The following is a 22,038-nucleotide window of genomic DNA, read 5'->3' on the forward strand; positions in this document are numbered from 1 at the left end:
GTGTTGGGTAATGAAATGATCGCCCTCCGATGGTGCTACTGCTGGCTGAGATGGAGGCGACTCGCGCGAAAAGGCCAGCGCTATTCTTAGCTACTAATAACCGACACCGTGCCTCCGTGCTTAGGCCCGTTCTGTCGCATTGGTCCCTGCTTCCGGGGCCAGCTATGGGACCCTGCCTCGACAGAGGCTGTTGAGGCTGAGCTCCGACGGCCAGTCAGGGGACGAATCACGGAATACCTAGACGGACGTGAACCTGCTTTGGTGTCCCGTTCGCTCGCTCGCAGTGTGACCCTCGTATTCTTGGTGTTTGTTTTCTTGGCCAGTTCGACAACAGTGGACGGCCCAACTAGGTATATACAAAGGAATCTCGTCATATCGTCCCGTCCATTGTTCTTTGACATCTTTCCCTCCTTTCATCAAACTCTGATTCCGGCTCTCGCACTCGTTTCGAAGGCACGATCATTCATCAGGGGCAAGCCTAGCTTTGTTGCTCTGTTTTTGTTGACTGTTCTTTTTTGCTCTCTTGCACCAGCACGTCAAACTTGCGCGCCCGCGGATACCCACCTGCCTGCAACCCCTCGCTTCTTCCGATTTTAAGCTTCCTGTGCCAAGTCTTAATCACCAGATCCCCGATCGGTATCTTCTACAATGGCGGAACAAGGCCTCTTCTCGTCCGACCTCATCAACCCCGAGGTGCAAGCCGCCCTCCCTGCCGGCTACACCGCCCGCGCCCTCCGCCTCTCCGATTACGATGCCGGCTTCCTCGACTGCCTGCGCGTCCTGACCACCGTCGGCGAGATCTCGAAGGAGGCCTTCACCGAGAGGTACAACTGGATGGCAAAGAACGACAGCTACTACCTGCTGGTCATTGAGGACGCGAGCAACGAGAAGCCCGTCATTGTTGGCACTGGCGCCCTGATCGTGGAGCGCAAATTGTAAGAAACACCCATACCCCCAGCCAAGGATTGGGCCCAATTGAAGAAAGGAGGCGCAATTGGGCGCATGTCGACTCTATGCGGTATAGAACGCATGCTAACCTCCTCTTTTTCTTCGTATACAGCATCCACAGCCTCGGTCTCGTCGGTCACATCGAAGACATCGCCGTCGCGAAAGATCAACAAGGCAAGAAGCTGGGTCTGCGCCTGATCCAGGCGCTCGACTTCGTCGCCGAGAAGGTCGGCTGCTACAAGACCATCCTGGACTGCAGCGAGGCCAACGAGGGCTTCTACGTCAAGTGCGGCTTCCGTCGGGCCGGTCTGGAAATGGCACACTACTACACGGGGGACAAGAGTAAGCCTGCCCAGTAGAGAGGAGGAGCAACGATGCTTCTTGGTTCACCTCTCACTTCCACCCGGAGGCAATTTCTCCGTGGCAGCTATAGACGGCATACAATACCCGGGAAAGACGCCCGAGTGTAGGCGTTTGAGAAATTCAAGGGGGGGTGGCTGATTTAAGCAAGCCTAATAGACGCCAAGTTATAGAGTTGTGATTTAGGTTGGATTGGGCATCGGATGGGATGGGACATACATACTACGACAGACACGCCGTCAGCTGGGATTAAGAGGAATGGACCAATGATTGATAGAAGTGATGATACATGCAGCAAGCAGTACGTGATAGACGGCAGTGGGCTACTGACGTGTGCGGCCGAAAGAGGGGCACACTCCAAGGCAGACCGCAAGAATCATCAAGACGTTATGCCATTACCCCAAGCGTGTCTAGGCAGAGCAGCGGCCGTTGGCATGTGAAAAAGGAGTTCGCTTGGCTACTGTGGTATACGATACGTTTACCAAGCAACGGGGCGCATACCTCATGATCTCTGCCAAAACTCTACCAATTGATATTGAAGCATTTCAACGCAGTCAGCAACTGGTAGTCGCAAGACTATAATCTCACAACGATGAAGCCAGTGGATTGGGTTATGTACATGTAGGTTACTGTAGATTTCGCATACACCACTAGTTGATCCTGTCGCTGGGGAAAGGAATGTCGGGTAGCCCGTTAGACCTGGGCGGGAGATAGTGTGAACCAAAGCAAAGCAAGCGCAACCAGCAGTGTGTGAACCATGGCAACCACTCTCTTGCGAATCTCCCCCGTTCCATCGCCCCTTCCCCTTCCCCTTCTCCCCCAGGGCCCCAGCCAGCCCAGAATCCAGAATTTGGCTAACCTGTAAGTGAACTAAAATGCGGGCGCTGCCGACAGGCAATTGCGAGACAGCTCCAAGTTCCAGTCAATGATGATGTGCCTCTCCTTTGCTTGACTTCCACTTACGTGAGCTCTACACAGTCGCATGCGCCTCTCTGACACATGCACGACGAAAACGCACATGCTAAATCGTACATTTCTACTGACAACCCGCTAACCCTATTCCGAGTCAGAGCGAAGTCAGCCAGCAGCATCACACTGCAACAGGACGAGACCCCCTCTCCTTCTCCTCATCCGGACACGGGATACCTCATTGCTGGGCCCTTCGTTACTTAAAGACCACAATCGTTCGCACCTCTCTCCAACAGGGTATCAAAGCCATCTTCTACTTACATACTTACTTACCTGTCGCACCACCTCCTCCATAGCAATCAGCATACTAAACAAAGCAGTCGCATACCGGCTTCTTGGCTCTCTCAGACAATCCCAAACCCCTACCAGCCCCTACGCTTATCTGATCTACTGTCTACTTTCTTTTTGCCTTCCCGCATCGTACTCGTCAACTCTCCACTCGGACTCCGGATATCCCCAACTCTGGGCTTTGCGGGGCTCCTACTCGAATCCAGCTATCGCGCAAGCAATCTACCTCCGGCTCCGTGGTCTCGCGCTTCCCCCGTCTCAGCCGTTAGCGAGCCTGCTGGCCTATATTTCACCATCATGGGCTCCCAAGCCGACAAGCAGTTTCGCGGTCTGTTGATTCGAACCAATATCGCCCTTCTTCAACGACAGTAAGTTTCCCGACCGGGAGTGGTGGAAAGTGGCAAAGGACCCCGCTGAAGCCACTCATTACCACACTCCAACTCCTTTCATCAAACGGCAAGCATGTTCTTGCGGGGGGAATGGGTTTAACCTCAAGATTGCTGCATAACAGCATAGTTGGACCTTGCAGATGCCCATGATGCGCCCGGTGCTTCATGGTCGAATTAGACTATTGCGCATGCAGTTACACACAACCGTTACTAACATGGTGATTCGACAGAGTCCGTGAGAAGAGCAACTGGTACAACACTCCCAGAGTAGTCATCCGCAAGCGCTCAGGCAAGGTCATCGTCTCGCGCCTCGGCACTCCCGCCAGCTACGCCGCCGACGCCGGTTTCGAGATTGTCGAAGTATAACCTCCACACTATTATTGTACAATTAGTCGTCCGCCACCGCGCCGTCGACCCATCCCTGTTTGCGAAACCTAGGTTACCTGTTCATCCGATCTCCAATTCTCATACCGTCGTCGATCTCGCCCCCCTTTTTTACCCGATCCACCCACCTACTTGTACATACCGCCATGTCTCCGCATAGAATCGAATTACCCACCCACCCGGCGGCCGCGTCCGGGCCCGGCGCCGTCACTCACTCCACTCCTAGCTCCAGCAATGGCAAAACCAATGGAGCCGCTACCGATGTCTTCAGCGCTTCCCAGCCCCGCCGCTGGCTTATGGGCGACGAGGCCTTTGAGCGAGTCATGCCCCACCACTCCGGCATGCAGGCACTTTGGGAGTCCAAATGGAAATCCCCCTGCACCAAGTCGCTGTACCCCTTCCACGACGGCGCCTACGAAGACTTTGCGCCCGTGTTCGAGCAGCTCATCGCCGACGATGTCAACAATGGCAACGACCCCGCCTACACCCAGGCCTTTTTTCCCGCCGCCGCTACGCTCGAGGAGCAGGGCGACGCCGCCATGAAGGCCGGGAACCAGAAAGATGCGTCCGACCTGTACCTCCGCGCCGCCTGCGTCCTGCGCATTGCCCGATTCCCCTACGTCACCGCGTTCCCCGAGGTTAGCTGTCCCGAGAAGTGGCGAGCCTGGGAGTGGCAGAAGCGCGTCTACATGAAGGCCGGTTCCTCCTGGGACGAGCCCGTCGTCGAGGTCGACATCCCGCACGTGCACGCCCAGGGCCGCGACCGCGACATCATCCCAGCTTACGTCCGTGTACCTAGCCATGCCGCTACTGAAAACGACGTGGCGGGCGAGGGCGAGGAGATCCAGACGCCCAAGTTCCCCGCCGTCCTCCTCTTCACCGGTCTCGACGGCTACCGCCCCGACAACACAGTCCGCTGCGACGAGTTCCTGGCGCGCGGCTGGGCCGCCGTGGTGGTCGAGATCCCGGGCACCGCGGACTGTCCGGCTGACTCGGCGGACCCGACGTCGCCCGACCGCCTGTGGGACAGCGTGCTAGCTTGGATGGAACAGGACGGCCGCTTCGACATGGAGCGCCTGTTGGTCTGGGGCCTGAGCGCCGGCGGGTACTATGCCGTGCGCATCGCGCATACGCACAAGGACAAGATTCGCGGGTCCGTCGCGCAGGGCGCCGGCGTCCACCATTTCTTCGACGCCGACTGGATGGAGCGCGCGGACGGGCACGAATACCCGTTCGTGCTGAGCCCGGCATTTGCGATGAAGCATGGGTTTGAGAGCGTGGAGGCGTACAAGGCGGGGGGTGCAGAAGAAGTTTTCGTTGTTGGAGAGTGGGATTATTCAGGGGGGCTTCTTGTCGGCTGTTGCTGGTCAATGTGAGTATTGGCCCTTTGCAGGGTTAGGAGAGGTATGACGATGATACATTTTACTAACGAGGAAACATTAGGGCACCCTGGATGGTCTCATGCCGATCGAGGACTCGATGATGCTGTTTGAGTACGGATCCCCCAAGGAGGCCCGTTTCTTCTCCAACGCGCTGCACATGGGCTACCCCCTGGCGAACTCGTCGGTATACCCCTGGATGGAAGAGGTGATGGGCTACAAAAAGGAGTAATTCACTTTGGCGTTACACACATAGCAAAGCAAGGCAAGGCAAGCAAGCTCGGTTCGATCAGAAGTTTGTAAAACAACATGAGCTTTGGGTTATGGATTTATGAATGGTTCAGCCTTGGGTTTATGAGCTTTTTTCTGTATTAATATTTGAAAGTGGTATGCAATATTTAGCGACGTTACCATTGTTAAAGCCCGCTGCACTGCTATCCATAATACGTTCTGCACGAGTTATTGACGTTTGGGGGCGTTGATCATTACTGCATGAGTGGTACCGTTGTGGCCAGAGATCAACTGTCAACTGTATATAAAGGGGTTCATAAGACTCGAGTTGTGCATTCTATCACCTTTCACAACGAGTCGCGAGATTCCTGCAGCATCAATTGATCTTCCCCTTTCTCCCTATCCAGGATCTATCGTCCCATCCAGCCGCCGTCCACCACCAGCGTATGCCCACTCACGTACGCCCCTGCCTTGCTGGCCAGATAGACGACGCTGCCCTTGAAGTCGTCGGGGGTGCCCCAGCGGCCGGCGGGGATGCGCTCGCTGATGGAGGCGAGGCGCTTGGGGTCCGCGAGCAGGGCCGAGTTCATCTCGGTCTCGATGTAGCCGGGGGCGATGCAGTTGACGGTGACGCCCTTGTCGGTCCAGCCGTTGGCCATGCTCTTGGTGAGCTGGCCCACGGCGCCCTTGGAGGCGGCGTAGGCGGGCACGTTGAGGCCGCCTTGGAAGGTGAGGAGGGAGGCGAAGTTGATGATGCTGCCGCGGCGGGCGGTGGTGGGGGAGGGCTCGAGGGAGAGCATGTGGGCGCCGATGTCGCGGCAGAGGGTGAAGACGGAGTTGAGGTTTACTTGCATGACCTGCGGACGGAGGGTTAGATCGAAGGTGCGCCGAGTGAGTAAGTGTAAGTTGGGGTTGTGGGTTTGGAAGGAGGTGGGATGAGACAGTCAACAAGGGGCATGGATTGCCAAACACGAACCTGGTTGAAGTCGCTGTCGGGGAACACCTCGACCGGGTGCCGGATCTGGATGCCGGCGCAGTTGATCAGGATCCGGATCGTGTGGCCGTCGGCCAGGATCTTGGGGACGAGCTTCGCGACATCGTCTTGCGAGGACAGGTCGGCTGTGTAGACGGTCGCTTTGCGGCCGAGGGCCTCGACGGCTTGTTTCGTCTCAGTGGCTGTCGTGTTTCTCTGTTGTGACGTTAGGCTCAGTCAGATGAATATGAGGTCATCTATCCCATGTTCGCCAAAAAGCATAGCCAATTCCCCGGACGAATAAAACATAGAAAAGAGTTGTGCTGTTATGTTTGATCCTACCTGGATGAGAATGAGGTCGGCTCCCCCCTCCGCCAGAGCAATGGCGCAGGCTTGGCCAATGCCTCTTGTACCGCCGGTGACCAGCGCGGTCTCGCCTTGTAGGGAAAACAGAGAGCTCATATTTACGTTTTGAGAAGATCTCGAGACTTGACTGTGATCATGTGTACTATGCAAGTGTCGAGGACGATGTTTTCACAAATACCAAGGAAACGGCATCAATTGTAAGAAATGCCCCGCGATTCAACTTGCCGCAGGGCATGGAGTATTGGAGCTTGCTGTCGGGAACTAACCTAACGCTTCTCCGAAATGATGGACCGCTCGCTTGGCCTGAACCGGCATGCACCTCAATCCCTGTTCAACAACCAGACTGGACCAAGTACGTAACCTAGCGACGGATGACATGCCGATGGCTAAGTACGCTCACGAGACGAATGGTATGTCACGATAGCTTCTGGTTACTCACCCGTTCTAACATGTTTTCATGAGGGGGCGTTGAGGGGAAACTGGGGAGGAGAGGCTACGGGTAAACAGCGATTTACTGGGTCCACGTGGGGTGGGTGCGGTTCAAGCCGAACGACGACGGCAAACTCGAGAGCACGCAAAACCGGTAATGCTCGCCGAGAGATGCTCCGACGAGCTCGACTGATAGGGGAAAAGGTGACCCGTTTGAGGGATTCAAGTGGACAACAAGTATATCTCGCGTGCCGTTCAGGGAGCTAGAGACACTACTAGCTCTCGTGTTAGGAGTCCCGTCCAGTCCAGTCCCGAAGCTAACAGCTGCTCAGATGTGCTTCTAGTGCCATTGACATCTGAAGCAAATTAGCTCAAAGGTCAAATACCCTTAGATCTCCCCAAGAGGGAACATATCAGGTATGAGAAACGCTATCTACTGTGTGCAGGCATGCATTTTCCTGGTTTTCGCAACAGTGTAACTGAGTCCCGGCCATATTGCGACAATATTGGGGAAGCAAAAAAGGACCACATTTGGGGTTGGTTTGGGGTAACAGCGGGATCAGGGATCCAACTTGCCAACCTGCCAACTTCTGTAGATGAGCCCCACAAACCCCGCGTCGGCGTTGATGCCGCTACTAAGGTTAAACCCTACAGGGTTGCGGCAATGTAGGTAGCAGTAGCCTGTGATCATGGGCCTGTTTTCTCTTCTCGTGGGGTTGATTGTCTGGCCTTTCGAGATCGGAGAACATGGGGGACGAGTCTTCCGATATTTCCAGTCCTTCTGTGGACAGTTCCTCGCGTCCTGGGCGAGTAGTAACTCACGATTTGCAAAGTGCCGTGAGTGTCCCTTGATTCATATTCTCGGAATACCCGGAGCCTAGCTAGAAAACCACTCTCGAGCTCTTTCTGCACTTCCGCGGCTACTTACGGGTTCTCTCAACAAGAGTATCGCCAATAAGTCCACCATTTTGCCAACTCCAGCAGCAAGCGATGAGCAGCTCAGAGGTTAGGGCGTCGGTCCTCCACGGGGCCAAGGACCTCCGGGTTGTAAGTGTCATCTGTGTTTCCCACATGTTCATAAACCCCGATGAAGTGTAGGAGCGCAAGCTCACAGTTCAACGTCCCGCACAGGAAACCCGAACCCTCCCCGCCCCCTCGGCCACCGAAGTCCAAGTCGCCGTCCAGGCCACCGGCCTCTGCGGCTCGGACCTGCACTACTTCTCGCACTACCGCAACGGCGACATCATCGTGCGCGAGCCCATGACGCTGGGCCACGAGTCGGCCGGCGTCGTGACGGGCGTCGGCGCCGACGTGGAGCACCTGCAGGTCGGCGACCGCGTCGCGCTCGAGGTCGGCCTGCCCTGCGAGGACTGCGCGCTCTGCAAGGAGGGGAGGTACAATATCTGCAAGGGCATGCGGTTCCGCAGCTCGGCTAAGGCGTTTCCGCATTTTCAGGGGACGCTGCAGGAGCGGATCAATCACCCGGCGAAGTGGGTGCATAAGTATGTGGTTTTTCTCGACTTGTCTCTTCCATGAGATAGAAGATGGGCTGGGCTAATGGGGCTACTGTCAGGTTGCCTGAGAGCGTCACCCTAGAGCAGGGCGCACTGGTCGAGCCCCTATCCGTAGCCATGCACGCGCGCGATCGAGCGCAGCTGAAGCCTGGCTCTACGGTGCTGGTGCTCGGAGCCGGCGCCGTGGGTCTGCTGTGCGCGGCGGCGTGTAAGGCGTCTGGGGCTAAGGCGGTCATCATCGCCGATATCCAGGAAGACCGCGTCAACTTCGCGGTGCAGAACGGTTTCGCCGACGTGGCGATCGTCGTGCTCATGGCGCGGCCGCAGACCATCGAAGACAAGCTGGCCTACGCGAAGGAGCTCGCCGCGCGGGTGATATCGTCCAAGGCGGGCGCGGGGGATGAAGAGGTGGGCGAGGTGGGTGTTACTTTTGAATGCACAGGCGTCGAGTCTTGTATGCAGACGGCCATCTATGTGAGTCCCTCCGGCTGGTTGGCTGCCTAGAATGAGAGTGAGGCCTCCTTATACTGACTGGGTACCAGGCGACGCAAGCAGGCGGCAAGATCATGATTATTGGCATGGGCACGCCGATTCAGACACTACCCATATCGGCCGCGGCACTGAGGGAGGTAGACCTCGTCGGCGTGTTCCGTTATGCGAACAATTACCCTGAGGTCATCAACATGCTGCCGGCTAAGAATGCTGCGCTACCAGATGTCGCGAAGCTTGTGACGCAGCGATTCGAGGGGCTGGATAAGATCCCGGAGGCTTTCGACATGGCGGGCAAAGTGAAGGATGCGGATGGCAATCTGGTTCTGAAAGTGGTGGTTTCCATGTAGTCAGATCCCAATGCCATGAACGCTTGAAAGTGGCTTGCTGTCTTCTAGTGTCTCTTGTGACTCTCTGCAGTGCCTTGGCTGATTATTCGGGGCGTGACCTGCAGAGGCGCATGCATGCACGCTGTCGTCGTTGCATCCAACGTGATACGAAGCTGGCTGGTGATTGGGGCAGGCAGGGGCTACAGGGCTGTGTGGTGCGGGGCTGTGGTTGCTGTCGAACGACAAGGCAAGGTAGCAAGGCGGCATGGTGGTTCATATCGCCCGCGTGCTTGGGTTGAGCATGTCATATTCATTGCCTATACTTCATTAAGCTGAGATATATGCTGGTTTTGTATCTACATATATTTCTGATTGCCTTCTTCGTTGGCTTGTACTTGTTTGACGCTGATTAAAGTGAGAAGCAGCATGGATCCAGGCACGGCAATCGGACTCGCAGGGGACGGTGTACAAGGTGGTGATTGCGGGGATCGAGTTCGTCGGCGATGCCAAACAGGTCTACGCAAAGGGCGGGACAGACGACAACCGCGACCTTGATGCTGTAGCACAAGATATCCAGAATGCATCTGCGAGTCTCGAGGAACAGCTAGATCGGACCAAAATACAAGTTGAGAGCTCCGATGGTGACTGCCAACTTAGTACCGAGGATAAGGTCAGTCATCCGCATTCGTTCGGATCTTTTATTCACGTAACTGAATTGCCATTAGGGACTTCGCGAATTAGCTATACGAGCATCGTGTATTGGTAAAGAGCTATCAGAAGCTCTGGGCAAGTCCCAGGCCAACGAGAAGTCCAAGTTCAAAGCTTTCAAGGCTGTTATCCGTGGAAACTGGGATGCCGATGACATCAAGAAGATTGAGGCCAGGCTGAATGCTGTGCGAAGCGAATTGCAACTGAGAGTGGTCATAAACATAAAGAAGAGTTTGGATGGCCCGCAGAATGAGCCCTACAAACCAATGCTCACGACGCTGGAGAGCCTCGTCAACCATGAGGCTCAGTCCAGAGAAGACAGGAAACGGATGATGAAATCTCTCACCAGAACCGAGGAGTTGGCCTTGTCGCTTAAAGATGAACTTCTCGTGTCGCAGAAGCAGATCCTAGCGGAGCTCAGATTGGCACAACCATCATTTATAGCGATTCATCAGGTACCCGCGAGCGATGAGGCGATCAGAATGAAAGCAGAGGATGTCATACTAGCATCACTTTGGTATCCTGACATGGATGACCGCGAAGAGAGCATTAACGACGCCCACAAGCAGACTTTCGAGTGGCTATTTCGAAATCCCGCCACCTCTGACGTTCCTTTCAGCAGTCTGGTCGAGTTTCTGAGATCGGACACCGCGACAACGTATTGGATCACTGGGAAACCCGGGTCTGGCAAGAGTACCGCCATGAAGTTCCTCCTAGACGATTGTAGGACTACCGAGTTCCTCCAGCACTGGTCTGGCGGCAGGAGAGTTATAATTGCTCCCTTCTATTTCTTCTATAACGGCAGCGACATGCAAAAGTCCGAGTTGGGACTACTATCATCGCTACTTCACGCACTGCTCCGACCGGAAAGGAAACTGATTCCGATTGCTTTCAGAGGGAGATTCGAGGCTGCCCTTAGTGGTCAAGTTGCTGCCCGAAGACCTTCAATCTTCGAGACTAGAAGAGCTTTAAAGGAAGTCATCCTGCATAATACTGATACATTCTTCTTGGCTGTTGATGGATTGGACGAGTTTGACCCTCGAGTTTCAACAACCGACGTCGGCAGTCTGTTGCAGCTCACAAGAAGTTTGGGCAGTTTCAAGAATGCAAAACTCATCGCGTCTAGCCGACCACTAACCGCGTTCGAGCGAGGTTTTGCGGATTGTCCTTCTCTGGCAATTCACTCGTTGACGCGAGGAGATATTCAAGCATATGCATTTGACGAACTTCAGTCACATCCTAGGATGAAGATTTTAATGTCCAGGGACGCCGAGCGAGCCAAGGTCTTGATTGAGTCCATCAGCTTGAACTCATCTGGCGTATTCTTGTGGGTTCGGCTCGTGGTCCAGTCACTCCTCGAAGGCTTGGAGAACTCTGATGAGCTTAAAGAACTCCAAGCCAGGCTTGAGGAGCTACCCCACGATCTACACACGCTTTACTCGGTTATGTTGTCGAGGATTCCGCCGCAATACGTTCCCCAGACAGCAAAGCTGATCAGCATAGTGGAAAGAGCTACAGACCGCGAATACGAACTCAGTCTTCTTGGCCTTTGGTACGCAGACCAATGGACGGATGTTGACTTGTTTTACGAAGAGGTCAGACAGATCAGTGAAGACCAAATCATCGATCGCATAGAGGACATGAACGGTCGACTGAAGAGCAGATGTCTGGGCTTGATTGACATACATCCAACCTCTATGACATTTGGGAAACTTCTTGATTGGAATGAGTTTCCTAGGAGCGACGTCCAGAACCCGAGTGACACTCGCTTAATGCTTTGTGTCAAGTTCATTCACCGCACAGTGTTTGAGTTTCTTGGGAATGAGGACATAAGGGCCAAGTTCGTCGAACCTCCCAGCCTCTCAAATTTCAGCCCGGATATAGCTTTATCACGCTCAGCAATCGCCGCTGTGAAAGAGTTCATTCCAGGCAGGTCTACGGACTGGCTTGTCTTGTTGAAACTGGCTGGCAATGTCAATTTTCGTCTATTGCCAGGGAAATGGTCGAACAGCGCCATTTACAACCTTAAGCTACAGAGAGAGCTTGACAGAGTTATGTCAATACACATGGCCAGTCAGTCAGCCGCGCCGTGGGGTCCGATGAGTGCAGGGCTGAGACTTTCGAAAGAAGATTCGCACGACGTACATTGGTCGGCGTGGTTCGACAGAGCCGCATTCAATGAAGTGTCGGATCAGAAATCTCCACTGCTACCTTCGGGGGACGCCAGGCATCGTTTATGTCGTATCTCGTGGTGGAAAATGAAGAATCGGTACTGCGTCATCTGGTTGATACGTATGGTCGATCAATCTTAGATAAAACTGGCCTCTCCCTCCTAGGTTACGCTCTGTGTCATACATGGCCTTGGCATCGTAACTTGTACTTGACTAGCCCAAGCAATGTGAAGTTCTTGGTCGCCAATGGAAGCAGACCCGAGGAAGAGTTTCGCGGGAAAACTGTTTGGGACTGGTTTCTGTGGACAAGAGTAGGAGTCGCGAGGTGGGCCAATCATCCCAACCTCGAGGTTCCCAATTGGGTCTGCGGCGCAAACGACTTATTGGTGATGCTTGAACTACTGAACGCCGGTGCAAACGTTAATGGCCGGATCTGGTGGGATTGGCCACAGTCAAACGCAGCCCAGGACGATACAGGGGTTCATCGGCGCAGAACACTTTGCACTCTTGCCTTGGCAATTCGTCGAGCACTTGAGCGCATCGCGGACTACCTCACCAATCTCGATCTCGACGCCGACCAATCGCCTATAACAGGCATGATAGTAGACGCCAAGAGAACACTGGAAAGTATTACTGAAGTGCTAGGGGATGGCGGTGCCATCGAGGAAGAATGGGACGTGGAAGGCGATCTCGTCTCTCCTGTGCTTATAGCTCAAGAACCGGTGGGAGCGAGGAGAAGCCCTGCAGGGAGCGCGAACCCACCCCAACGGAGCTTGACATCCACAGCACCAGGAACCAGTGATATGCATACGAAAGTTTCTGGCGATTCGAAGGCGCAAGAGAGCATCCTCACGGAGGGGGAAAGAACAAAGTCCTCGAAATACGCTCTCATAGGTCTGAAGCTCAGTCCAACAATCAAACTGCCAATGCGAACGAGTCGAAGAATAGGAGTTCGAAGATACGAAGCAAGTTCGGTAGCTGGGTGAAGTCTCTGGTACGGAAACCGAAGGCGGCCGCATGAACGGTATCTATCTACGAGAAGGGGGTGAGAAACCGGGAAATATCCAGTAGTTCCAATCTGGAACGAACTTGCTACTAACCAGCACCATTCCAAAGGAATTGAAGATCGAACTATGCGAACATTGAAACTACTCTAGATACTAGATGTGGCATGCAAAGCGGCGAGGCAGACTGAGTCCCATATCGTGATAAGATAATTATAAGTCTTTATGATGAGGCCTATTCCAGGGTATCAATCGTTTGCCCGAGAAAATATGCTTATGTCTACGAGAACGTCTATTCCGGAACTCCGTTCTTCATCTTCTTGCCCTCTAGCTTCTCGGGGAACCCAAAGTTGATACCAAAGGGAGGATAGACGTATCTCTTTTTGGCAGTGCCGTCCGTCAAGAGCTTCACCTCGTCGGCGTCCAGATCCACTATCTTGAGGTTCTCCTTAATGCGCGACTCGGTCACCGACTTGGCAAGCACCGTGCTGCCCCTCGCGACTACAGAAGACAACACATATTAGCCCCAGCTCATACGCGCATCGTACCGATTTACGACAGGCCCCCGCAGAAAATCCGAGGTGAAATAGTTGGATGACATACCATGGTAGCTCAGCAGGATCGTACCCGGGCTCACACACTTCTTCTCCGCCAGCTCAACGACCGGCTCGCTCTGCAGCAGCGGCCCACCCGTGCTGCCGAGGGGCGAGTACGCCATGACGTGGACGCCCTTCTCCCGACACAGGTCGACGACCTCCTGCTGTGGGCACTCCGGGTGGTTCTCGATCTGGTTGACGGCGGGGACGACCGAGGCGTGCTTCAGCAGGTTCTCGAGGTAGACCTTGCTGTAGTTGCACACGCCCACGGCGCGCGCCTTGCCCGTGGCCGGCAGCGTCTCCATGCGCCTCCAGGTCTCGACGTGGTCGTGGTCCCAGAGGATGTCGCGCTCGCCGTTGGCCAGCAGCGGGAACCGGTCGGCGTCGCCGCCGTCGGGGCGCGTGCCGTGCGGGTTCATGCCGATGGCCCAGTGGACGAGGAAGAGGTCGACGTAATCAAGGCCGAGGGCCTTGAGGGACTTGTCGAGGCCGTGCTCGACGCGCGCGGAGTAGGTCGTCCAGAGCTTGGTGACGACGAAGATGTCTTCGCGCTTGATGCCCGATGCGAAGGCGGCGCGCAGGCCTTCGCCGACTTCGGCCTCGTTGCCGTAGCAGTACGCGGCGTCGATCAGCTTGTAGCCGGCCTTCAGGGCTGCTTCGACGGCTTTGGCGACTTGGCCGGGAGGGGCTTGCCAGGTTCCTGCAAGTAGGCGGAGGGGAGGGGATTAGCACATAGTTTTCGCGTCTTGTTCTATCACCCGGGATTCCTTCTGGGCTCCTCCTTGTTTGCGGTGCAGACCTACCGAACCCCACGGCTGGCATTTCCTGGCCGGTGTTAAGTTTGAAAGTTGTTGGCGCCATGGTACACAGTATTATTGATGTGTACTTGGATCGAGATTGATAAATGCTGATATTGTAGAATAGGGCGGATGTCAAACACCAAGAGGATTCTCTAGAACAGGAAGCAGCAAAGCGACGGGTTCGGGATAGCTTGCGGCGTATCGGGAGCTATTTATGCAGCATATCAGGCAGAATGAAAGAGACGGGCATCCGCCTCCCCGCGATGTCACATCACTAATACCCCGCGGGACACATGGGCAACATCGGATCCTACTCCGCAGCGCGTGGAGTATCTGTAACTTGGCCAAATTCCAACGGGGCGTTCCAGGCTGGAGCCAGCACTGTAAACGAACTTTTATTTTTCTCTGTCCGGCCAAGCCCGGCTATGTGCGCGGGGTGGTGGTCTTTTTTCATGCATCTGCAAGATCATCCTGAATCACCCCCATCAGTGGAAATTGGTACATAATCACGTATCAAATCTTTAGGCGCCTGAGCAGTAACTAAGAGTCGATCCTATTCAAGAATACTTTTGCAAGTCTGCCAACATGGAAACAAAAGCAAAGAGCCGCTACTCCCGAGGTTTGTGGGAATCCTGTACGGATGGCGGGGGTGGAGATGGTGGGGGGTTTGGAGTGTAGCTTCTTCTTTTGCCGTGTGGTATTACAACTGGCGGGGCAAGTGGTGCTAAAAAAACAGCTCCGGTTCCTTCTCTACACCCTTAAAGTAGGATCTTTATAAATTTGTAATAAATTAACAACAACCGATATAGAATCAGAGAAACCTTATAGTATATAATAGTCACTTAAAAATCGTATATATCTCACAGTATAATCCTACCTGTAATAGTTGATTTTATACAGATTTTTAAAGATATAGACCCGAAGAGCTTAGACAGAAACCGGAACTGTTTTTAGCACCACTTGCGGGGTAGCAAGGTACATGTAGCTAGCTGATAGCTATTAAGCGGGAGTTACATCAATTGATGTACGTATGTACACCGTAAATAGGGCGCCGCTGGGGAGTTAGAGACTTTACCCACCAACTTTGCTGTGCCCTAGAGATTAGGTACATGTAACGCCTTGCCTACCTGCCGGGCCTAATTGGAAACCTGAAATGCCTTCAGGTGTGTACTTGGTTGAAATCAGAGTGGCGAGAACGTAAGTGCACTTCTCTGCTAGGAACCCTCTTATCAGTTCTTATTGCGCATCCTTCAATATGACTGAAACTCCATCGGCAGCACCATCCCAGATCCGTCCGTTTGTCTTACAATAAAACAGCCCTGCAGCAAAGCTGGAATGGCGACGACAGGGGATAGATATAAGACTTACAAGCCCTCCTACAACCTACGCCCAAGGGGTTAATCATTCTCCCTCATCCACACTTGCAGATTGACCTTGTACCTTTTCCCACCCTTGCTTTGACAACAGCACCTTGAGAAAAAGGAGAAAGAAGCTAAAGATGGACCCGACTAAAACCCAAGTCTCGGCGGCACTGACGCATTACCGCGAGCGCATCGCCTCCCACAACCGAGAAGCATTCACCAGGCTCATCCACATGGCCGAGACCGCTCAACCCAGCACTCCCAAGACTGAAGCGGGTTTGGCAGCAGCGCGCCTTCGCTTCATTTGCGGCCTCCTCGGCATCGCGCGCCCGGAGCTGCACCAGAACACGGAGGAGCGCATCGAGTCCCCAGCCGACGTCAACCTCAAGTGGCCCGAGCTGGTGCGTACGTATGCCTTGGACGGCGTTACCGTAGGCAGAGATGACGAGAAACGGGAGGTCGACCGCAGCGCATACCGGGAGGGTATCCTAGCTGGGCTGCAGGCGTCTGATGGGGGCGACGGCAAGCAACTGGGGTTCCCCGACGACCTCTGGGCCCTGATGGGTCTAGTCGATAGTCTGGAGGGCCATGGTTGGCCGCAGTACCGCGAGCGTGGGCAGCAAGTCCGCTTCTGGGACGGCATAGGTGCATCGTCGGCTGAGGTCGAGCAGAGCCTTGTAGACCCTGCCGAGCTGGACCTGGTGGGCTGGGAAGTTCTGACCGGATGGGAATGCGGGAGTGGCCCCGAGACTACTTGCTACGTTCTCTACTGTCGTGCCGAGGAGGACGAGGGCGGCAGCGATACCAGCTGGCAGTGGCGGTACGTGGCTGACATGGGGCAGAACGGTGTTGAGGTCTTTGACAGCGTGGTGGAGTTGCTGGAGTGGTACGAGGAGCTTCATGTGCCAGATTTGGAGCACTTGAATTGGTACACAGATAAAGTCTTCAGCGACTGATGGTCCTGCTATCTTGCAGGCGGCTAAGTGCAATTTGTACGACACCAGGTTTCCTCAGGCTGGTAATCGGAACTACAATCTGTCCGTCAATTTCAAAAAGATAATGAAAAAGAAATTCTTCTTTCTATGATGTAAATATCTAATCGATTATCTACCACAAGTGAATGAGAAAGATTGATGCCATTTTCCTTTCATCCGCCCCATATTTCTCATTCCTGGCTATCCCACCTCCAGTAAGATTTCCCAAATACCCAAAAGGGAAAGTCCAGCAGCCAGGGCGCTGCTGTGCCCCTGACCAAACCCCGAAACCCAGTGCGTTGTTACGCATGACCATGCCAGCACGGCTGAGACAGGTAAGATGGTGAATGAAGCAGTCGTTGGCTGACCGGACTGCTGTCGTTTCCACAGCCATTGCCTTCTCAGACACAGACTTCGTACTGTATGAAGCAGAACAAAACATCCTGTCATGACTGCCTCGATAGGGAAGCCAGTTTTGGACTCATTGTCTCGGGTGAAAGGGTTCGGCAGTTCCAGTGTGCTACCATATTTTCTCCTCCATGTATACAAGTCAATCGTGGCTTGGGTGAGTACCCATCCCCGGCGCAAAAACGAAAAGGAGTTGTGCTGTGGACAGTGCTGTGTATTTCCTGCAGTAGGTGAGAGTTGATCAGTAACTAAGACGTGACCGGCTTGTAGCATAATCAACCTGCCTTCAACCACCCCGAACACAGACGCGCTCCTGCCCACTCCCCGTGTACACACAGCTTCGGAAGTATGGCCGATTAGTTGCTTCACAGTGTCGTTGCCGGCATCACTGTCGTAGTCGACGTAGGTGCGGAAACTGGTTGCCAAGTAGCACTTCAAGACTGGGTGATAGAGACGCAAGCCACTACTTTGCTGCTCCCAGTCGTATTCCAGAATCCAGGTACTATTGAAAGCCGGTATAGGATATGTCCTGGGGTGTCTATATGTTAGCCCTGTATGGATCTGGTGGCTGCAAAATCCTCACCCAACTTCAAACCGCACGAAGGGTTCGCTGTCTTGAATGTGGATCCCCAGCTCTCTGTCGACAATGGAGGGCTGTCCGCGAACCACAGAAAGATATCGCCCTGTGGCCTGGCTGCGTACATGGACGGGCTCTCGTTGCAGCAAAAAGTTCTGTTCGGTGGTCGGGACTGAGACCGCCTCTAGCGCCCAAGGATGGCGGCGAGCAATAGGATCTGCAAAAAAGGCCCTATGCGGCTGATATTGATGTTCGATACCAGATGTGGCATGCTGGTCCGCAGCAGGTAATGCTGTATTGCCATCATCATTCGCTCTGGTCTTGTCAAACACGCCGATGTCATTGCGCCACACGAAGTCATCTGTCCAGAGAAACCCTGCCCTCTGAATGTATAAGGAAATGGGAACATTGGCGACCAGCTTTCCCGTGGGCAGGCAGTAGGTTGTGTTTTGCACTACAGGGCTGAGCAGTCGTCGCGACGAGGGTTTCAAGTGAGACAGATTGTAATTACCCCCAGCTGAAACTTCTGAAAATGGGAACATGCAGCCATAAACGAGGCAGATCATGAGGGGCGGCAGCACCACAGCACGGGCAATGATAAACACGACGCGAAAAATGATAAGTTCCTTGTCACGATGGCATAGCCACATGGCTCTGGACAGTGTCAGAAGGAAATAGGAGACAAACAGGTCAACCGAGCTGGCGCCCAACATGCCGGCCACGACAACACAGGTCTCAAGGGCTCCGGTCAGATGGCCAATGACACCTCCTGCACCCAATGAAATATATGGGATGCGTAAAGCGACGGCAAGCAACAGACATGCAGTCACCGTTTCGAAATCCCCCAACAGTGAGACATGGTCGGAAAATGTCTTGATTAGGGAACAAGCTGTTGCGCAGAACACGCCCAGCCACCACCAGCTCGGCCTTAGTCCAGGATATGGCAGCTTCCAGACCAGTAAGCCGGTGAACAGCACTTGACTGCAGTAACCTAGCCAATGACAAACGTTAGCGGGCAGATATGCCGCGGCCAGCAGGGGCAAAGGAGGTATGGTCTCGATGAACAGCTGTCCTTTGGATATAAACTCAGCAAGCGTCTCGAAGACATGCTCGGTGGTGGTGGAAGGGTTGGTACCCTGGTTGATGTGCCGAAGTATTGTCGTGCTGACAACTACCAACAGAGTATTTAGGCAGTAATCATAATACCGTGTCGGGGAGGGAGAGGTGGTGTCTGATGAGGAGAACATGCTGGATCCGAGTTTGTGCTTGACTCGGCAGCAAAGGGGTTGAATTACTTGGGAACGGTACAGAATTGGTTACGAAGGGATGTTGAGGGATGCAGAAGAAAGTAAGAACGGTCACAAGAACAAGTCATTCTGATATAGAGTGTATTGAATGTTTTTGGCGCAATGAGACATGTGTGGCGCTTTAGGTAGGTTTCATAACATTGATTGCAATCTAACATCAGGCTATCCATAGCCGAAGGCGACGATGAGGCGGGGGTTCTTGATGAACTTATCCGAAACCTGCATCAGTAAGGCTCGTAGTCTATTGACACTCATGTCTACTTGGAAAAGGACCGAGGGGCTCGTCGCAAAGCAAAGTGGCGCTCCACCATAATATCTGATATAGTGGTACTATGTGGTCTCCCTTGCCATAAGAGTTTATTCTCGGGAGAGCGGACCGGTGGATCACTTCATGGTTTTTGGGTTAGTCAGGGTAGTGTATATCACTCAATATCTATTTGGTATAACAGTGTGGGAAATTGCGATTACACGCTGATGAGATATAGTCTAACTATCACCTTGTCATGACCTTGTTTCCAGGATCATTTGTCGTTTATATGGCTTTTCTGATGCTTTGAACACTTGCAGCCTGCCATCATCTCATACACGTCCTGGCCCCTATTCCAATATGCGCCGTACTCTCATCCTATGGGTACCTGTTGGGCTTGGCCCCCCTTAGCTTCAGCAGCCTGGGTACAAGGACTGGGAGTCAAGAGCTCTATCTTTGCCCGGGCCGATTGCAAAACAGCAACGGTCAAGTCTGGGGACAGCTGTGGTACTTTGGCCAAGACGTGCGGCATCTCAGGCAATGACCTCCAGAAGTACAACCCAAATCCTAACCTTTGCTCAACACTACAACCTGGCCAGCGCATCTGCTGCTCGGCGGGCACCCTTCCTGACATTCGCCCCAAGCCATTGGTGAATGGCACGTGTGCCTCGTACTTGGTTGAGCCAAATGATTCATGCTCTTCTATCGCCGTTAAGAACGGCCTCAATGCCACAGATATCGACAACTTCAACAAGCTGACGACATGGGGCTTCAACAGCTGCAAGCGCGGCCTGCCTCTGGGACTGCGCATCTGTCTGAGTACGGGTGACGCTCCCATGCCGGCAGCCATGAAGGGCTCCGTGTGCGGACCAACGGTCCCGGGCTCCAAGCCACCCATCAAAGGGGGCAAAGATGGGCTTGCAGGTCTCAACCCGTGCCCCCTGAATGCTTGCTGTAACGTCTGGGGCCAGTGTGGTACCACGGGCGACTTTTGTATTCCCACCACGGGGGACTTTGGCAATCCCGGAACAGGCCCTCCTGGTTCCAATGGGTGCGTCTACAACTGCGGGACGGATGTTGTCAATAACCAAGACGGACCGCAGCATCCCATCACTATTGGATACTACGAGTCGTGGAACATGGACCGCCCGTGCATGCACATGCCAGCCAAGAGTCTCGGAGGCCGCGGATATAAGTCGATGCACCCCCCTACGCTCACACCCCCCAACGGTCATCGGCGAAAAATAAAAACACTATAAGTAATAACATAGTAGATTAGTTTATAAAAAAATAACGAAAAATAGTAAAAATATAGAAATAACGTTATTTTACTTTAATTAAATTAAAAGCCTTACTTTTCGTATTAGAACTTAATTCTAGTGTTTCTTATAATAATACCGGCGGAGTTATACGCGCCGGCGTATACGAGCTACCTGTATCCTCCCTCTTTACTTCCTTTACCTCTATCATCGATACATACTTCCGGTTAGGGTTAGGGATAAGCCTCTTTTTTTTTTTCCTCTTTTTTTTTCTAGATTAGCCTTTAATTAAGCCTTCTCGTACTGAAGCTAGCCGACTTAGCCGTTTAAAGAGTTTAGGCTTTTTTAAAGCTTTCGAAATAGCACCCTTCGTATTACGCTATCGAATCGCATATTATTATTTTTTAACTTCTCGGTTAAATCTTTAATTTACCGGAAGCTAGTTAAAGTGGCTAACGAAAGTGCCGTATATTCGGCCTCCGAATTCGGTGTTAACTTTTTAGCCGGTCCTACCGTTTATAAGGCCTCGAACCTTTAAAGCCGAGAGTTTAAAGGTTTATTAATATTACGAAGAAAAATATTAACTATTTTTTATTCGCCGGCGATAATATATAGTTTAAAAGTAAAAGTCTTAGCCGCCGCGTAGTACCTTAAAAACTTTTTTTATTTATTTTTATATTATTAAACTTTAAATAATATAGTATAACCTCTCGGTAGTATTTCTTTTTAAGCACACTAAACACCCTTAAATTTAAGGGTTATAAAAAGTACGACGTATAAGCCGGAAAGAAAAAGAATTAAACTTTATTTTCGATACACGTTAATAGAAACTCCTCGGTCGAGTAGGAGGCGTAGCCATCTAGTATAAAGAGGCGCTATTAATCGGTATCATTAAGGGTAGTTTAAAGGAGGAAGGTTTATTTAAGCTATATTAACGCCAGCTCGTTACTCGTCTAGCTTTTCGGTAACGCCGCGAAGGTCTAGCCTTCTATTTAATCGGTGAAAGTGTTATTTTCCTCGGGAAACTATTATAGTTAAAGCTATTAGCTTTTAAATATAATTATCGGCTTAATAGACCGGCTATTAATATTAATTATTTCTACTATAATTATTTATTCTCGGTTAACAAAGCTTTTAACGATAACTCTTCGCATTTCGGCAGGGCCGATTACTATTTAATTGCTGCCGGCATTTAATTATATGCTAATTTCGTTATAGTTTTAAATAAAGGCCGGTGAGATAAACTTTAAGAAGTCGTGCTTAAGCCTTTTAAAAAACTCTCGGATGTTTTCCTTAAAAGTATTATTATTATTATTAATAGTACGCCGTATGCCGAAGGCCTTCGGTACATTTACCTAGTTCCTCGTGTAATAAACCGTGCCGAAGCTGGACTAAAAATACACGCTGCTAATATCGTAAAATCTACCTCACGTGCTCGACGTTACTATGCTAGTTCTCACCCACTAGCCTAGTAACCCTTGTTTTAGGGCTTGAAGAGAAATTATCCAGGTTCGGGTAGTCCCCTAATCTCTATTGCTAACTTATATAGCGGCAGTCGACCGGTCCGTAAAAGCTACT

At 52.7% G+C, this 22,038-nt stretch overlaps 10 protein-coding genes across 10 annotated transcripts; 7 read left to right on the forward strand and 3 right to left on the reverse strand.

Annotated features, from left to right (window-relative positions):
* Positions 1-648: 648 nt before the first annotated feature.
* PG986_010654 (acetyltransferase) lies at positions 649-1,307 on the forward strand (the record flags this gene model as incomplete). Its single annotated transcript, XM_066846876.1, has 2 exons — positions 649-935; positions 1,061-1,307. 2 exons carry the CDS (start codon positions 649-651, stop codon positions 1,305-1,307), a joined length of 534 nt encoding a protein of 177 aa, XP_066696367.1.
* Positions 1,308-2,862: 1,555 nt separating this feature from the next.
* PG986_010655 (uncharacterized protein) lies at positions 2,863-3,320 on the forward strand (the record flags this gene model as incomplete). The annotated part of the gene is made up of 2 exons (XM_066846877.1): positions 2,863-2,933; positions 3,185-3,320. 2 exons carry the CDS (start codon positions 2,863-2,865, stop codon positions 3,318-3,320), a joined length of 207 nt encoding a protein of 68 aa, XP_066696368.1.
* A 164-nt stretch (positions 3,321-3,484) lies between these two features.
* On the forward strand, positions 3,485-4,949 carry PG986_010656 (uncharacterized protein; the record flags this gene model as incomplete). The annotated part of the gene is made up of 2 exons (XM_066846878.1): positions 3,485-4,690; positions 4,782-4,949. The coding sequence occupies 2 exons, from the start codon at positions 3,485-3,487 to the stop codon at positions 4,947-4,949; spliced, it is 1,374 nt and encodes a 457-aa protein (XP_066696369.1).
* Positions 4,950-5,358: 409 nt separating this feature from the next.
* On the reverse strand, positions 5,359-6,383 carry PG986_010657 (2-dehydro-3-deoxy-D-gluconate 5-dehydrogenase; the record flags this gene model as incomplete). Its single annotated transcript, XM_066846879.1, has 3 exons — positions 5,359-5,805; positions 5,925-6,137; positions 6,264-6,383. The coding sequence occupies 3 exons, from the start codon at positions 6,381-6,383 to the stop codon at positions 5,359-5,361; spliced, it is 780 nt and encodes a 259-aa protein (XP_066696370.1).
* A 1,323-nt stretch (positions 6,384-7,706) lies between these two features.
* Positions 7,707-9,069, forward strand: PG986_010658 (L-iditol 2-dehydrogenase; the record flags this gene model as incomplete). The annotated part of the gene is made up of 4 exons (XM_066846880.1): positions 7,707-7,763; positions 7,848-8,218; positions 8,290-8,704; positions 8,773-9,069. The coding sequence occupies 4 exons, from the start codon at positions 7,707-7,709 to the stop codon at positions 9,067-9,069; spliced, it is 1,140 nt and encodes a 379-aa protein (XP_066696371.1).
* A 1,169-nt stretch (positions 9,070-10,238) lies between these two features.
* Positions 10,239-11,420, forward strand: PG986_010659 (uncharacterized protein; the record flags this gene model as incomplete). Its single annotated transcript, XM_066846881.1, has 2 exons — positions 10,239-10,333; positions 10,718-11,420. Coding segments are annotated over 2 exons (798 nt in total), but the record flags the coding sequence as incomplete, so codon positions are not given.
* Positions 11,421-13,223: 1,803 nt separating this feature from the next.
* Positions 13,224-14,388, reverse strand: PG986_010660 (NADP-dependent oxidoreductase domain-containing protein; the record flags this gene model as incomplete). The annotated part of the gene is made up of 3 exons (XM_066846882.1): positions 13,224-13,432; positions 13,535-14,227; positions 14,331-14,388. 3 exons carry the CDS (start codon positions 14,386-14,388, stop codon positions 13,224-13,226), a joined length of 960 nt encoding a protein of 319 aa, XP_066696373.1.
* Positions 14,389-15,825: 1,437 nt separating this feature from the next.
* On the forward strand, positions 15,826-16,644 carry PG986_010661 (uncharacterized protein; the record flags this gene model as incomplete). Its single annotated transcript, XM_066846883.1, has 1 exon — positions 15,826-16,644. One exon carries the CDS (start codon positions 15,826-15,828, stop codon positions 16,642-16,644), a length of 819 nt encoding a protein of 272 aa, XP_066696374.1.
* Positions 16,645-17,649: 1,005 nt separating this feature from the next.
* On the reverse strand, positions 17,650-18,894 carry PG986_010662 (uncharacterized protein; the record flags this gene model as incomplete). The annotated part of the gene is made up of 1 exon (XM_066846884.1): positions 17,650-18,894. One exon carries the CDS (start codon positions 18,892-18,894, stop codon positions 17,650-17,652), a length of 1,245 nt encoding a protein of 414 aa, XP_066696375.1.
* A 667-nt stretch (positions 18,895-19,561) lies between these two features.
* On the forward strand, positions 19,562-20,460 carry PG986_010663 (uncharacterized protein; the record flags this gene model as incomplete). Its single annotated transcript, XM_066846885.1, has 2 exons — positions 19,562-19,585; positions 19,648-20,460. The coding sequence occupies 2 exons, from the start codon at positions 19,562-19,564 to the stop codon at positions 20,458-20,460; spliced, it is 837 nt and encodes a 278-aa protein (XP_066696376.1).
* Positions 20,461-22,038: the final 1,578 nt, after the last annotated feature.

The sequence above is a fragment of the Apiospora aurea genome (genome assembly GCF_038362705.1).
Source record: "Apiospora aurea strain CBS 24483 chromosome Unknown utg000007l_segment0_segment0, whole genome shotgun sequence".
NCBI classification, from domain to species: Eukaryota; Fungi; Ascomycota; class Sordariomycetes; order Amphisphaeriales; family Apiosporaceae; genus Apiospora; species Apiospora aurea.